At 34.0% G+C, this 16,977-nt stretch overlaps 1 protein-coding gene across 2 annotated transcripts; it reads left to right on the top strand.

Annotated features, from left to right (window-relative positions):
• The first annotated feature begins 11,871 nt into the window (after positions 1-11,871).
• LOC145595384 (uncharacterized) lies at positions 11,872-16,476 on the top strand. Of its 2 annotated transcripts, XM_081651783.1 has the most exons (6): positions 11,872-12,008; positions 13,044-13,408; positions 13,518-13,641; positions 13,735-14,031; positions 14,109-14,225; positions 15,859-16,476. In XM_081651783.1, the coding sequence occupies exons 2-6, from the start codon at positions 13,050-13,052 to the stop codon at positions 16,303-16,305; spliced, it is 1,344 nt and encodes a 447-aa protein (XP_081507909.1). In that variant the 5' UTR covers positions 11,872-12,008; positions 13,044-13,049; the 3' UTR covers positions 16,306-16,476. The 2 variants fall into 2 exon arrangements, with proteins under 2 accessions (XP_081507909.1, XP_081507910.1); XM_081651784.1 differs by lacking the exon at positions 11,872-12,008 and having other exon boundaries at positions 12,946-13,408.
• The last annotated feature ends 501 nt before the right edge of the window (positions 16,477-16,977 follow it).

Here is a 16,977-nt window from a genome sequence, read left to right on the forward strand (position 1 = left end):
ATTCACAGTGTGTGAATTATGACTGCTTACTGCAAACCCTAGGCATGGATCTTATTTATAGATCTCATCTCTAAATAAGAGCCCATGTCAAAAGCCCAAAACCCTTATCCTAAACACACTACTCTAGCCCAACACTCTACATGGTATGTCATAATCTCATGAGGCCCATTAATGGGCCTCTTACTTGTTTAACCCAATACCCTTATTGTGTGACCTCATAGGATCCATTCTATAAGGCTTTGGGCTATTTAACTAACCCAAAGATCAATTATCATATCTAGCACCAGATATTGACGACCCTATAGAATGAACTTATTATCTCCATAATAGTGATCCTTGATATATCTAGTAATTGCACTTATCGAAGACATAACTCCTTCAATCTCCCACTTGTCTGAGACAAGTGCGCAATATTCAAATTCCTTAAGTCAATGTGTGTCGATTTGATAATATGATTGCATCTCATGTCGTGATCATATTAATCTACAAATCTTTCTTGAAATCTGAGTTAGAATTACAAAACAAATGGTTACAATGTAATCCATTTGAGCACGGCCATGCATTTTCTGAATTCTCCCTCTTCAAGGGGCCAAGACACATTCCTAATTAAATAGGTAGACTCTATCCAATCTTGTGGCAACCAAAGCTCCCACTCAACTCATGAAGTAACCGGGAAACATCCTTTATAATCTCAAGTTACGGTAAGACGTTTGAATGTACCACAATCAAATCAATCATTGAATGGAATCAGTGTTCCACTCATGTCAAAGGAATCCACTAATATATCCGGAAGCTCTATACTTGAACTTCAAAGTAGGTCTATAGTTCGATCATGCATCATTCATGCATATCCATGTGATTGACCGAGCATCACTACGCTCCTATAGCCCATGAAACTGCGCTATCCAATCAATCTTAACATGTTAGTCCATTATTGAAATCATTTATGTCCAGTTTAATGATTCCGAACTAGGAACTTAAATAATGTATGAATTTAGTTCACCTGTGGGATTTCATTCAAAAGGTCATTAACCTAGTGAGCCCATCAATTCATAATTATTTTGGACATTTTATTTAATCTTGAAACCACGATTAAATAAGATTGAAACTTTGTTTCAATTGATAAACATAATTCTGCAAGCTAGTGTATTTACTTTTGTAATATGCTTTCTCAAAACATACACAACTAAAATTACATAACTTGCTTCAATCCAAAAACCTAAGTATGACTCTCATACCTTGGTCATGGAAGGGGTTCAGTAAGTAGAGTTCATGAGACATTCTCATAAACATGAACTTTGCAATTTCTAAATCTTATAATCATTTTCATCTCCATACACTAAGAATTTTCCTTCGCCCTTTCGTAAGGAACTTAGGAATTTCTAATTTGTATTCCAACATCACATTGGATTTCGATTGAAATCTATCATCACTTGTTCTTTAAAACATGTGAATCAAATAGACGAGTATAGTCCATGGTATGCATGATGCATCCTTTGCAAATTGCATAAGGATCATCACTCAAAGTCTTAATTTCATCAATCCTTTCTCAAGGTATTGAATCATTAAGCAATGTGCCATGTCACAAGGGATTGAAACTCTTTTCAATATAATGTTGAACCTTATAAGAATCTTATCAATATAAGCTTCTTAACCAAAACTCAAACATCCTTCGAGACCTATCTTTATAGATCTTGAATCCCAAATGTACTCATCTTCTTCTTCAAGGTTTTCATATAAAATGCATTAGCCATTACTTGACTCTTCAAGCAATGAATAATTGCTCTTTATACTAGACCAAGAAGACTTCATAGCTCCCACTAAAAATCTTGTACATACAAGACCTTTTCTTTATTTTACGAGAACATCAAACGATTTGAATAACTCATAAAATTAGGAACATAACTCCCTGATGCTAACTTCAATCCATTATGGATCTTTTATGCATCCCTAGGATTATTGGATCTCCAAACTTTTGACTATATCATATACAAATCTTATTTCATGAACAATTTCAAGAAAGTGTTTTGAAATCCATCTACCAAATCTTATAAGGTAGAAATCACTCAAATATCTTTAATAGATCTTTGCAACATGACTAATGTAAAGGTTTCATCGTAATCATAGTCATACTATGAATATGTTGAATCCATTAACAAGTCTTTGCTTTAGTTAGAAAACATTTTTCTTTCTTGTCTGCTTTGCTTACAATGGGTTTCACCCAATTTAGGCAAATTATTCAAGTGTCATACATTTGCTTACAGACTTAGAATCTATTTCAGATTTCCTGGTTTTAAACCACTTGGAGTCATAACTTGTCAAATCATCTTTATTACTTGCATAAACATAATGTTCCAAAATCAATATTTTAGAACTCTTAGTCAATATGAAATCATATTTCTTTGACTAAGTTTTACATATGCTAGTTATCATTGTGGGTTCTTATGCAACAATTGAAACTCATACAACAACTTTGTTTAGTTTTCAATGAGAAACGACAGTAGAGGATTTGCACTTGGAATGTACTACCTTTGACACATGGTTATTAATCCCATTACACTTAATGAGACCACGCGTTGTCATTTGTAACATGAGGTGAATCATGCTCATATTGTTGCTTTTATTCGATAACTTCTCAAATTTCTTCGAGATTTTCGAAATCACTTTTCTTGAACTCTTTCAAGGCTCTCGAAATTTTCGAGATTCTTATACTCCCACTTGCCTTTTGAGGAGGCATATTTAGCATAGGGTGAACCAATCATGGTTTGAACCACGTTTGTTTGTTGCTTTTCTCAAACTCTTTTGAGATTTACACTACTCCCACTTGACCTTTTGGAACAATTTCCATAAGGGCACCTACTTGAGCAACAAACATTTTGTGCTAAGTATGGTTCTATAGTAGTACCCAGTGCTCTATATAGGAATCGAACGTGCATCAAACGGTTTAATACATGTTTTATTCCTTGCTTTGTAGAAAGACTTAATAAGAACTTTTCTTATCCATATCACATATGAAGCTATTGCTACATTTGATTTGACGTATGTAGTTTGTTTAGTTTTGTAGCTTATCTTAAAAGTATATTATCCCTTGAACAATGGTTGGAAGATAGGTAATTTACATCCATTATCAAAATATATCTCATATAGATCGATAGCTTCCTTCATAAACACTTCACAAGGTTTGTTTTCGGAGTTTGTTGTAAAACGATTTCACAACTCTTGGATGTTTATCAAGGTTTTGGCTTAAATTCTCATTATTACGATCATATTGCAATATTTTGAATGTGTTGCCAAGTACATGTCTTGACTTAAATTTTCACAATCATATTGTAGTGTAATCATTATCTTGTCAAGTTGATACTGAACTTCATACTGAACATTTTGAATATTTCAAAATTTTCACCCTTATGTTTCAACTAAGCACAAGTAGTGATCATATCACAAATGAAGTTTCATTGTCGTCTCTAACCTTTGAACCTTTGGTTTTCTTACATCGATATGTATTCGACCTTGAGTTCTCATCATCATTTTTCTAAATGGTGACTTTTTTAAAATTTCAAATTAGAATGATAATTACATATATCAATGGATTCATAATTCAATGATATTGAAAGTCCATCCCTTTGGATCTTCCGCATGCAATTTTCATTTTTATTCGAATTAATTGACATTTTAGAGACAATTTATATATATATATAGAAATGGTTTAATTATTTCTATCATATAGAATTATAAACCCATTTAGCTATCCAAAATACATTATGATTCAATGAAGCATAAAATAACATTTATTCCACGTTTTTGAATCTTCGATGCTTAGTCATTACTAACATTGAATGGTGTTTTGATAATGGCAAGAATGAATAACATTTATTTAATTCTAGCCAATTATTAGTGGTGAAATACTGGTTCTACTTGTAAAGTTGCAACTTTTGCTTCCAAACTTGTAGATTCTACTTGTGAAGTAGCAACGTTTGCTTCTAAACTTATAGATTTATTCCTCCTTTAGCTAATTTCTTCCTTTAATTCAACTACACTGTGCAATGAGTGATCTAAACAAGACATCATATGTCCAAGAAGTAGCAATATGCCAAATCATTTTCTATAATATACTTCTTAAATTGGAACATTTCCATTCTTTTACCTTCCAACTATATGAGGTAGTATCTAATCAATTGGAATTGGTCCATTTAATTTGAAACATTTGTTATTCATAACAACTTTTAGCATGTAAGTAGTTCTAGGTTTGAGAAGTAGCAACTTGTTTGCATTTCTTGGCCTATAACATCTTAATGCAATCCTCATATATTCCTAAACCTTTCCCTTTGAGCCACTTAGAACATTTCTCTTAGGTTCAAAATGATACCTTGCTCAACTACTTTAAGCATTTTTCATGATTTTGCTAAGTCTATTCTATCATTATTTATATTTGAGTTTAATCAAGTATTAAACTCTATATAATGTAGATTAAGAATACTGTCATTTGATCAACTTTTGATCTTAGATATTTCCAATCACTTTCTTATATTCAATCATATTGAGGATAAGAGATTTTATTGGATTTTTATACTTGTCTTTTGGAGGGTTTGTACCTCTCATCTCATTATATCCCTTGAAATATTTTTCTAAATGAAGATGTCACAATTTACTCAAACATTTTGAATAAAACCAACCTTAGACCTGTGACATGGATTTCTAAAACTTGCCTTTTAGAACAATCTTAGCAAAATTGGAATATAGGTTTATGGATTATCTTTTAAACTTTTTGAGAACGTTTTTTAACTTTATTTTCAATCGAGGAGATTATATATAATATTAAAATTAGAACGACATGTTACTTACAAGTAAACGCAAAATTCAATTATGTTTATTAAAATTTAAAGTACCATAAGCGAATTAAATTGGTAACTTTAAAACACTCTATTCAATTTAAGTGATCCCAACTTGAATTAAGTGATTCCAAGATCCTTTATTTGTGCAATAATTAACCAGAGTGAGGCTCTGCAATCAACCACTACATTTTCAAGGTGAGTAAACTCTTTACTGATTACAACTCTTGTAATTCTTGGTTGAATAATTAACCATCGCATGTTTAATTATTACTCTTAGCTTCAAGGTTCTAAACGCTTTAGGTAACCTTGTTGAATATAACCAATTAAAAGTGTAGATATGCGGTCCTACCCCCACTTCCCCAAGATATATTATGATGCTCTGCTGAGGGCCGACCCATCATAAACGATCAAGGTTTTCGTCGGGTTTTTAATTGGAAAAGCTGCATCAATATTACTGGGATCTAGATTTATTATGTTGTGATTAAATAGTGAACTCTAGCGCATCATCACAAAACATCAATAAAATCTAACATGCATAAAATACTGAATGCATAAATAAGACATAACATGACCCCTAATCCTAAGAAAACTAATAAAGTAAATGCTCCCACTTGAATCATCATGGATCGCATCCACCTTGCTCCTTTGGGCCTTCACTTCATGGGCTTCTTGGATTAATTGCAACCTGTAATTCTACTCTATTCTATCTACGACTTAAATAAAATAAAATAAAATTACAAAATACTTTATCGGTTCGTAGACCGTACTAAGATTACAAAAATACATCACAATGCGCAGATCGTATTTAGCAATCTACTGGGCCATACTAGTCATTATATAGCAATAAACAACATCATATATTATAAAATTGCCACATAATAAATCACTCATCATGCTTTCCTAAACTATAACATCGAATGATCATAATTAAGGAAACATGGCATCTAAATATCTCATATTTTAATTACCGCAATTAGATAATATCATATATTATTCATGATCATCAATAAAATATCATATATTCTAAATTAGTCATGAGATAGAATCAAATCTTATTTTAATCTTAAAAGATAAATCATATTTATCCTTAAAGATTATCCTAACAAAGTTAGGAAATTCTATCCTAATTACTAGCCAATCACAAAATTTTAAATCAATTATATCCAAAAAATAATTATGGGATAATCACATTATTTAAATCAATTATTATCCTTTTGGAATATGCTCAGAATGTCCTAACAAATCTTATCCATAATTAACCACTTTAATTTAGGATAATTACCAATTTAACAACTTAAATATGGATAATATCAAATATAACAACTTTTGAATGTTTGATTTTATCCTAAAATAAAAGATTTTATCCAAATAAAACCAATTTTATCTTTTAAAATAAAAGATCATATTTTCAAAATATTTTAACTTATCCAAAATAAAACTGATTTTATCCCAAAATAATTCATAATTATCTTGAAATAAATTTTCAAAAAGCTGATTTTTTTTTTTTGAAAATACAGCAACCACCAACGCCGCCCACCGTGGTTGGCTAGCCGAAGCTAGCCACAGTGGCTGGCTGCCGTGACAGCAGCCACTGCCTCAAAGGGCAGCAGCGTGGAGCTGCTTCTGCTGGGCTGCAGGCCACCGTGCGTGCCCAGCCAAGGCTAGCCACGGTGGCTGGCTGCTTTGCAGCAGCCACTGCCGCGTAAGGCAGCAGCAGCACTAGCGGTGGCAGCCGCGGCAGCAGCCGTGCAACGGTTGCACGCTGCTGCCCACAGCCACCATGGACCGCCGCCCTCCCTAACCCTCCCTCTTGGACCACCACCTGGTCGGCAGTCGCCGTGGCTGCGCCACCCAGCCGCGGTTGCCGACCAATTTTTTTTTTTTTTGTTTTAATTTAATTAAAATAACATTTATCCTAATTAAATTAAATCAGTCCATAAGATTAAAATTAAATCACATTCAACTTTAAAATTAGGGTTCATCATAAAATTAATCCCAATTTAATTCTAACATTTAAAATTAAATCTATGATCATACATAAAATATTTTTATGCATAAATCAACCCAATTAAAATTATGAAACATAAAACAAATCGAATTAGATCAAAATCAAGCACAAAAATCATATTTTAGGGCTAGGATTTTCGAAAATATTCGAAATTAGGGTTCTAGGGCTCGAAATTTTCGAACATATTAGGGCTTAATTCGGTCCTCTTCATGGCTATTTGAGCATAATTAAATCGCATTTAATCTATTCCAAAAGTTTAATCACATTAAAAGTAACAATTGAACCATAATTAAATATTCTCCCTCCTAATTGAATTAAAATTGTGGATTATCAAAGAATTATTGGCAATATGCGTAAATGCAATAGGCTAACTGATACCACTGTAGGAGTTTATAGGTACTACGCAGCGGAAATAAACATGAATCATATTCATACAGTACCTAATCCAAGGATCTAATGCATAACACGTAAAGAACAAATAATTGTACCTTTGAAGCGTGATTCCACGTGCGATCGAGCAAGAACAATGGGAGATAAAGAACCCCAAGCGTGATTCCTCTACTTGGTCCACGGGCACAAGTTAAACCTCCACTAATGCTAGTTAGTCGTGATTGAACGCTTCAAGCAACCTTCAACGGAGAAGAGAGACACGAGCTAACCACAAACCACCACGACGAACACCACGAGCCACCATGAGGGGCGCCGCACGTACGGACGTGAAGGGGAGAGAAGAGGGCCGTGAGTGAGGAGAGTGTTTAGGGTTTTGGGATTGGTTGCCTGGATGTCAAAATTCACAGTGTGTGAATTATGACTGCTTACTGCAAACCCTAGGCATGGATCTTATTTATAGATCTCATCTCTAAATAAGAGCCCATGTCAAAAGCCCAAAACCCTTATCCTAAACACACTACTCTAGCCCAACACTCTACATGGTATGTCATAATCTCATGAGGCCCATTAATGGGCCTCTTACTTGTTTAACCCAATACCCTTGTTGTGTGACCTCATAGGATCCATTCTATAAGGCTTTGGGCTATTTAACTAACCCAAAGATCAATTATCATATCTAGCACCAGATATTGACGACCCTATAGAATGAACTTATTATCTCCATAATAGTGATCCTTGATATATCTAGTAATTGCACTTATCGAAGACATAACTCCTTCACATACATCCTTTCGGGCATGCATGAATCTTTTCATGAGGCAACTCCAACCCCTTCACAATCTTTTTCACCTCATAGAATGTGTCTGCCATATGGTTGTTGTCAGGAATCGCTTCATTCACCAAAGAAGCAAACCCGTCAACACATCTATGGGGCAAATTATACTCTCACTTAAGACTAGTAATTCTAGCAGCCATCTCCAACACAGACATTGAACTCCCTTCGTATAATGGTTGTTCGGAATTCTTCAACAAATCCAGAAAATGCTTAGCTTGTGCATTAGGCTCCTCCTCTACAGAAACACTCGCCTCTTCCAAATGCCCTCGGTCTTCATCTTCATTATGACCAAAAGCATCGAAGACCATTTCACGATATTCATTTACCTCTCGTTCAGGAACTTCTGGAAACCCTTCCCCATGACACATCCACTCATAGTAATTAGGAACAAAACCGTTCCGGTACAAATGAAGTTTAACCGTTTCCGTGTCCCAAAGCTTTTTGTTCTTACATTTAAAACATGGACACTTAACTTCATTGGGGTTGCTACTTTCGGGATGATCTTCCACGTATTTAAGGAATTCATCTACCCCTTTCACAAAGGCCGGATTAACAGATTGTCCAACTTTCCTTTCATACATCCAGCTTCGTTCAGTTCGTTTCATGATTACAACTTCTACACAACTCACGCAAATGTATAATCACATTAGTCACAAAATGTGTTGAATATTCATTACCCATCAAAGTGTCATGGGAATGCAAAAATATGTTATTCTCGTTTAATTAACTAAATAAACTAAATGGCAATTAATATTTTTTTATCAAAGTAAACTAAACTAATGCTTATTATAAACCAAATAAACTAACATACATAATTAAACAAGCTATTTACTAAACTAACATATTATTTTTTCCAAAGTAAACTTAACTAACAAAAAATGTTAACATTATAAATTAACATATATCAAACTTAATTTAACTAAGTTAACATTTTTTTTCATAATAAACAAAACTAATGCCTATTTTTAACCAAATAACCTAACATACATAATTAAAATAAACTAAACTAAACTAACAAAAATGTTAACATTATAAATAATTAACATGTATAATAAAACTTGATTTAACTAAGTTAATATTTTTTTCAAAATAAACAAAACTAATGCCTATTTTTAACCAAATAAACTAAACTAACATATTTCTATATACAATTAAATTTATATATTTCACTAACATGTCATTCATCAACTAAACTAACAATTTTAAGTTTTATAATGTCATTAAACTATAGATCTACCCTTTTTATTGACAATTACACCAAAAAAATCCACACTTATAACAAATAAATTTAATTGACATATAATTTAGAGTGTGTAATGTGAGATTCAATTAATTAAAGTGTTTTACAAAATAAAAAAATAAAAAAAAAACAAAAAAAATAACAGAAAACAACCACAAAACTTACCACCTACGCACAGTGGCCGGAGGTTGTGGTGGTGGTTGTGGTCGCCTGTCAACCCAAAGGTGGCGCCTGTCAACCCAAAGGTGGCGCGGGTTAGAGTAAAAAAAAAAAAATAACAATAAAAACCACAATTCACTTACCGTCGGCAGGCAAGTGGTGGTGGTAGAAGGGAAAGGGGCAGTGGCGGTGGCAGAGAAGCCTCAGGGGACGGTGGCGGTGGCGGTGGCTGGACATAGTTAGGGTTAGGTTCTTCGAAAATTAAAAAAAAAAAAAAAAAATTGCGGCACTTACCTGAGGTGCGCAGCGACGGTGGATGAAGGGGAGAAAATTCGGCGCCTCAGGCGGTGGCGGTGGCTGGAGATAGTTAGGGTTAGGAACCTTAGGGTTCTTCGAAAATAAAAAAAAATAAAAAAGACGAACGGGAGAAAGTCCGGCGGCGGTGGCGGCGGTCTTCTCTTTCTCCCTTCTCTTCCCCTTTCTTTCTCTCTCTTCTCTTCCCCTTTCTTTCTCTCTCTTCTCTTCCCCTTTCTTAATTTCTCTCTCTTCTCTTCTGTTCTGTTGCTAAGGCACGGGGAGAGGGTGATTTGTGTTAAATATTTTCCGACGGAATTAAATTTCCTCGGAAAATTTGAATTGCGACGGAAATTTCCGTCGGAAACCAATTTCCGACGGAAAATTCCGTCGCAATTTAATTTTTGCGAGGAACTTTAATTCCGTCGGAAAATGTGCGAGGGATTTTCCGTCGGAAGATCTATTTTCCGACGAAATATTCCGAGGCACACATTTCCGTCGTAAATTTCAAACTTTCCGACGGAAATTAAGGTCCGTTGGAGGGATTCCGTCGGAAATAAGGTGTTTTCTAGTAGTGTGAGAGAATATGAGAGATGAGAGAATATTTGCCGTGCCTTTCTCATTGATCAAAAGTCAATATATAATACAAGCGTATACTAGGTTAGGGTTAAGGCTACATTAGTAATTTACAAACTAATTACATACTAGATTATTTACATAATCTAACAGGAACATTAGGAAGATATGCAAAATAGGTTTATAAGAAGTTTTGTTTTTTTTACTTTTTTTATTTTCCTAAATACCATATAGGAAAAATAAAAAAGATAAAACCATATAGGAGACGGACGAACATCTACACTACTTGTTAAAAAAAGAATGGAGAGTAACATTTTTGTTGATTTAAGTTGTCATAATCCATGAAGCTTATATTCTTTGTGCCATGTATAAACTTACATTATATTTATGGAAAACTTTTGTATATATACACCCGGTTTTCAGTTTTTTACTGTACATCGGGTACATTTTTATTAGATTTAGTGTCACTTTTGTCAAATTTAGTGTCACTTTTGTCAAATTTATCAATGAAGCATAAATAACTCTTATATATGTCGGGGTAACTTTTGTGCATTTTAGTGTAACTTTTGCACATTTTATTGTCACTTTATAACGGATGTTCAGTAATACTGAACATCCGTTTTATTGAAAAGTTTGTCTATATTTATTCTCTGTGCCATGTATAAACTTACAATATAATGGATAAAAAGGAAAAAAAAAATAAAATCCATACGCTTAATTAATTTCAACTCTCTGTAAATGGACAAAATAATCCATAAGAAATTAGTTTATGTAGATTAATTAGTTTTATATTTTTCGACAGTGTAATAAAATGAATAAAATTTATACTCCCTCTGTTCTTAATCTTAAATAATTGATAGAGTGCGGTAGGTGTTTTCTATTAAGCTTATTTTCACTGATTTGAATTTACAAAACCTCATTAAAACTTACTTTAGCTATAATTTGTACTCCTTCATTTTAAATACTTGCTCCACTTTTCATTTGCTGCCGTCTCTAAATACTTGCCCCATTTCCTTATTTGTGAACTAATGATCCTAACATAATTATTTCCAAATTTTATCTCCTCCATATCTCTGAAATACTTTTGTTTTTTTTTACAATTTTTATTATTTCACCTACCCCACTACCTTCATATTTAATTTCTCCAATCTATTAACTATTACTAAAATAAAACATGCTGACATCATTAGAGGACACATGTCAATTTCTTATTAAAAATTTTCCCACCTAAACTATTTTTGACAACATTTTTTTTTCCTCTCATCGATTCCAAAACTTAATAAATACAATACTATACTCCTTTCAAAATTAATTAATGACATTATAATTACACTGTTTTCGAATATTAAATTAAACTATTAAAACAAATAATAGCTACTTAATCCGGGCAGCACACGGAGACTAAACTAGTTCTATTAAAACTCCGTGCATGGAGAAATGAAAAAGTATTTAAAAATAGAGGGAGTACTTGAGTATTCCTTATCAAAGTTTATTAAACATGATCTGCACTAATCTAAACTTAACTAAACTTATTACACCGTAAAAATGGCTAGTTTAAAAAAAAAAAAAAAACCTCTTTTCACTGTTCTCCATTGAATCGCATCACTCGACGTTCTCCATTGAAGCGCCTTCTGAATTCTGATACTTGTATCCCCCATTAAAGCAGCTACTAAGGTAATTTGTTGTTTCTATGTTTAATCATCATGTCAATTTTACAATCTAGGGTTTATCGTTGATCTAATCTAATTCAATTTTCAGTGTTGTAAGTTTAGGGTTTGAAAATTTGAACTATTGTTTCTAATTACTACTAAGGGATGATATGAAGATCATAATCAGAAAATATGTTGCTAGAAATTTGATAATTGAATCAAATTTGGTTGCTAATGTGTTGCAGAACCCTTTAATGTTAGAATTGAACTATGAAATTAGATTGTGAATTTCTGGGTTTCATCTTATTTTCAGTTTATAGGGGTGCTAGGATAGGGGTAGTCTTAGTAGAATTAGTTTTGCTTCAATTTTTTTTAATAAAAAGGCCTAAACTTTCCATCATTACCACTGTGGGGGTCATATTGGAGTGTATATGACAATGTCGAGATCAATTATACTAAGATTATTGGAGTGTATATGACAATGTTGCTTAAATTCAAGTGGATGGATTGTGTAAAAGGAATGAACATTAATGAACAATACAAACTTGTTTAGATCAACCAAATGAAAAAAATACTCAAAGTACGACCCGTTTGTGTTGTTATACCGAATATGAGAGGTGTATTTCACACCCTAGCTGTGTTTAAGACGAAGGCTAGGTCACTCCTGTTGATTTAGACATTTTTCAAGTTGTATTGGAAATACATTGGTGATGATGAAACTCGAAGTAATGATGATGTTGTCGAGGGGAGCCTTTTGGATGATGCAGAGGATGTGTCTAGTTTTGATTCAAGCATTAGTGGTGATGATGAGGACGATGATCTTGATTTGTTTCGTTGAGAGTAGTGCTCATATGTATGACTTTATGTGTAATTTGACATTAGTTTTGATATGTATATATGTATTAATTTTTGAGATATGATGAATGCTTTTATTTTGTTTAAGCTTGAGTTCTTAATAATTGTTGTGATATTTGTAAAACCTTTTGTGTGTGTGGATTAAGGAAACAAACCAAGCAAACATATTTGGGTGTTCATTCAATTTTTTAAACCCCTGTAACAGGTACAAATGTTAAGCCGATCACGAGGTTTTGGTGGCAGTAAGAAACGGGGTCGTAGCAGTTCTCAACCTATACCAGTACAAAATATACAGGAAATTCAACTATTAGATGAAGATGAGACCCAAGATGATGCTGGTGCTACCGAAACCGTACAAATGTTAAGCCGATCACGAGGTTTTGGTGGCGGTCAGAAACGGGGTCATAGTGGTTCCCAGCCTGTACCAGCGCAAAACACACCCCTAATTGTATCATTAGATGAAGAGGAGACCCAGGATGCTAGTGCTACTGAAATCGTAGTTTCTGAGACTCAGTTTGAGCAAGGAGAATCATCACCCCATTCCAGGGAGTTGGACCCCGATGGCTTTTGGTATGGCTTAAATTGTTTTGTGTATGTTTTTGTAATTTATAGACTGTAATTGTGTGATCGTTTCCGCATGCAAACGCACCCCTAATTGTTCGCTTTCCTTCTATGTCAGGTTTGATGACAACCGCGTTAGTCGGTCCATTACTGAAATATTTCAGGGATACTTACGAGAACCCTATAGAAATTACACAGAGGTGGATGAAGTCACAAAAGCACATTGGTGGACCTTGTTTGAGGTTAATTGCATGTTTTTTTTCTTATTGTGAACAAATGATTAAAATTTCATTATTGTTTAATTTTGAAGGTGTGAATGTGGTCTGACATTGCAGCGTCAATTCACATGGAGACCTGAGTTAGACGCCGAGGTTAGGAGGGTGTACTCCATTAAAGCTGCTAAACGCTTGAGGGAGCTGTTTTACTATGTCACTCAGAAGTGCAATGGTAAGAAGCCAAAATGGCTAGCGGAACATGTTCATGAAGGTTGGATGAAAATCCTTGAAGATCCTACATTCAAAGCAAAATCAGAGCAAGCTAAAAAGAACCGTAGGGGCGGTTCCCTATCTAATCCAATTGAACCGTCCCATTTCCAAGGTTCTATTTCAGCTAAGGAGCATGCTAGGCGGCTGGTAAGATTAAGATAGTATAACTCATATTTAAGTATCATTGTTGTTTTTACTAACTTTGAATTACTTCAAATTACAAGGCTGTCAAGAGTAATGGCGTACTTCCTAATGCGGCAGAGCTATACCTCAAAACACATTTTAAGGAAGTGCCTGGCAAAGGTAGTGTCCCATGTAGTTCGAAAGCTAAGCGGATCACGGTAATTAAGTTAACTTTGCGTTTTATGCATTTATCCATTTATTTCTATGTGGGTCTTACGTGCTCCCAAACATTATTAGCGTGGTATGCTTATGTGATTGCAAGTCTTAAAAACTCATAACTAAATATATGTATAACATGTCATGGGTGTTAGTTCTTTCATTTGATTATAAGCATAAAAAATAGGAAGGATACAGGTCATTTTTGGTCCGTTTAAGTCCTATATGCCCTAAAAACTTAATAACTTTGCATTTTTATGTGGTTTCAAGTCATACAAACTCATAACAAAATATATTTGGCATGTCGTGGGTGTTAGTCATTCATTTGGCTATATATATAGAAAATGGGAAAGGTAGAAGCCATTTGGTCATTTTTTCCCCTTTTGGTCCTAAATGCCAACAAAGCTTAGTTATTTTGCCTTTTCATGTGGTTTTAAGTTACGAGTTTAAAAACCCATAATTACGCATGTTGGACATGTTATGGGAGTTAATTCAATCATTTGGCTAAAAACATGGAAAGTATGGAGGATTGGAGGGTAAATGCCATTATTGTCCAATTTTGGTCCTATACGCTCTTATGACTTAGTAACTTTACATATTTATGTGGTTTTAAGCTATCAAAATCATAACTAAGTATATTTGGTATGTCATGGGTGTAAGATCATTTAATCCACTAAATACTTGAAAAATGGGAATGGTAGAAGCCATTTTGGTCCTATATGCTCCCAAGACTTTTTAACTTTGCATATTTATGTGGTTTCAAGTCATTGAAGCTCATAAAGTATATATGGCATGCCATGGGTATTAGTTTTATTTATTTGATTAAAAACATGGAAAATGAAGGTGGAAGCCATTTTGGGCATTTATTAACCTTTTTGGTCCTATATGCTCCCCAAGGCCCAAACTTGATGTTTCAAGTCATAGAAGCTGAACTAACTATGTTTGGCATGTGATGGTTGTTAGTTCATTCATTTGATTAAAAAATGGAAAATGAGAAGGATAGAAGTCATTTTGGCTATTTTTAGACTTTATTTTTTCTTTTATGCTCTTAAATCTTAGTTTATTTTATGTGTATATTATGTGGTTTTAAGTTATAGAAACTCATAACTAAGGGTCCGTTTGGCATCGCTGTGGTTTTCTGTTTTTTGGTTTTTTGTTTTTTAAAAGTATATTACATATGTTACATAATGGATAAAAAATATTTAGACTTATTAAAATCATGATAATTTTGAAAACTGACAACAAAAAAGTGAAAACACATTTTTCTTGTTTCCTGTTTTTGGTTTTTAGTTTTCAAAAAAACAGAAAACTGAAAACCAAAAATGATGCCAAACAAGCCCGTAATTTATGGTTAGTTATAGTTGTTAGTTCATGCTTTTTGCCAAAAACATGGAAAGTGGGAAAGGTAAAAGTTATTTTGGCTATTTTTGACTCTTTTTTTTATCGTAATTGCTCCCTGTAGTATATTCATGTTGCTTCAATTTGCAGAAAATTATGACCAAGTATATTTGGCATGTCATGGATGTTAATTCATACATTTGATTAAAAACATGTAAAATGGGAAGGATTTAAGCATTTTGGCCATTTTTTGAATCTAAATCTTTTTCACCTGTATTGTGGTTGTTAATATAACAGGATGCCTACCTAAAGGCAGTGGAGGAATGTAAGGAGAAGGGTGTTAAGAAGGATCCAAATCAAATATTTTTGGATACGGTTGGTGGTAAAAAGAGAGGCACAGTACCGGGTTTGGGAATCAGTGTAGACATGTACTACGGTAATAAGCGTTCCCGACTGGTTCGCGGCTCATCCAACACTTACTACCCATCTGTTGCTCAATTGTCCTCTCAGATACAAAGGGAACGAGAAGAAAATGAGAGGAGGTGCCAGGAACTGAGTACACAGCACCAACAACAGTTGGAAGCTTTCAAGGCACAGATGGAGAGACTATTGGATGAGCGGCTGCAGAAGGAGCGTGAAGAGAATGAGAGGAGACAGCGGGAGTACCTAGATGAGATGAGGAAAATAATGATGAAAGCCATGTCGAAGTTCTGTGGTGTGTCTGATTCTGCAAGTGTAAAGTGATTTTAGTTTGTCGTTGATGCTACTTATGCTACGACAGTTATTATTGTTGTTGATTCTACATGTATCGGCTAATAGTGTAAATGCATGGAATGATGACTTGTAATGTTACTGCCCATCTGACTGGCTTTCAAACTTTAGTGGTGACATGATATGGGTGCTTCCATTTGCCCAGGGATACCTCTAATCTACACCCAGAAAGGTGCAGTTAACTCAGTCCCCGCACGGGAATTACAGCAGTTAAGAATATGTTTTATCGTCGGCTGATCACAGCGAAACTGATAGACATGACTGTTGCTGTACTGCCGGTGGATAAAAAGTATGCTACTGCATTAGTTTGATGAAAATTGATGATTATTGAGTTTGCTGTGAAACTGAAAGGAAATCAATTGAAGATTTGAAGCTATGATTATTAGATGTTGCCTGTTGGTGTTGATTTTATTAAGTTCTAAGCTTGTAGTAAAGAAAAACATGAAGGTGGAGGTGCTTAACTTAATAAATTTCATTCGGATGAATTATCAATACAAGTTCTGATGCCTCTTCTTGATTCAAGGAAACATGAGGCAATGCACAAGTATGGGAACTTGGGAAGGGAACCAGTGATTGACCACCGAAGTGTAGTCAGTTGCTAGAGAACCAATTATGGTCCATCAAAGTGCGTTTACCAAACAAAGC

The sequence above is a fragment of the Chenopodium album genome, chromosome 19, assembly GCF_948465745.1.
Source record: "Chenopodium album chromosome 19, dcCheAlbu1.1, whole genome shotgun sequence".
NCBI classification, from domain to species: domain Eukaryota; kingdom Viridiplantae; phylum Streptophyta; class Magnoliopsida; order Caryophyllales; family Amaranthaceae; genus Chenopodium; species Chenopodium album.

Coding starts and splice junctions, on each gene's coding strand:
- LOC145595384 (XM_081651783.1), top strand. CDS start 13,050: ATGTTAAGCCGATCACGAGGTTTTGGTGGCAGTAAGAAACGGGGTCGT. Junction 13,642..13,734: donor ATTGGTGGACCTTGTTTGAG/GTTAATTGCATG, acceptor CTGACATTGCAG/CGTCAATTCACATGGAGACC. Junction 14,032..14,108: donor AGGAGCATGCTAGGCGGCTG/GTAAGATTAAGA, acceptor TCAAATTACAAG/GCTGTCAAGAGTAATGGCGT.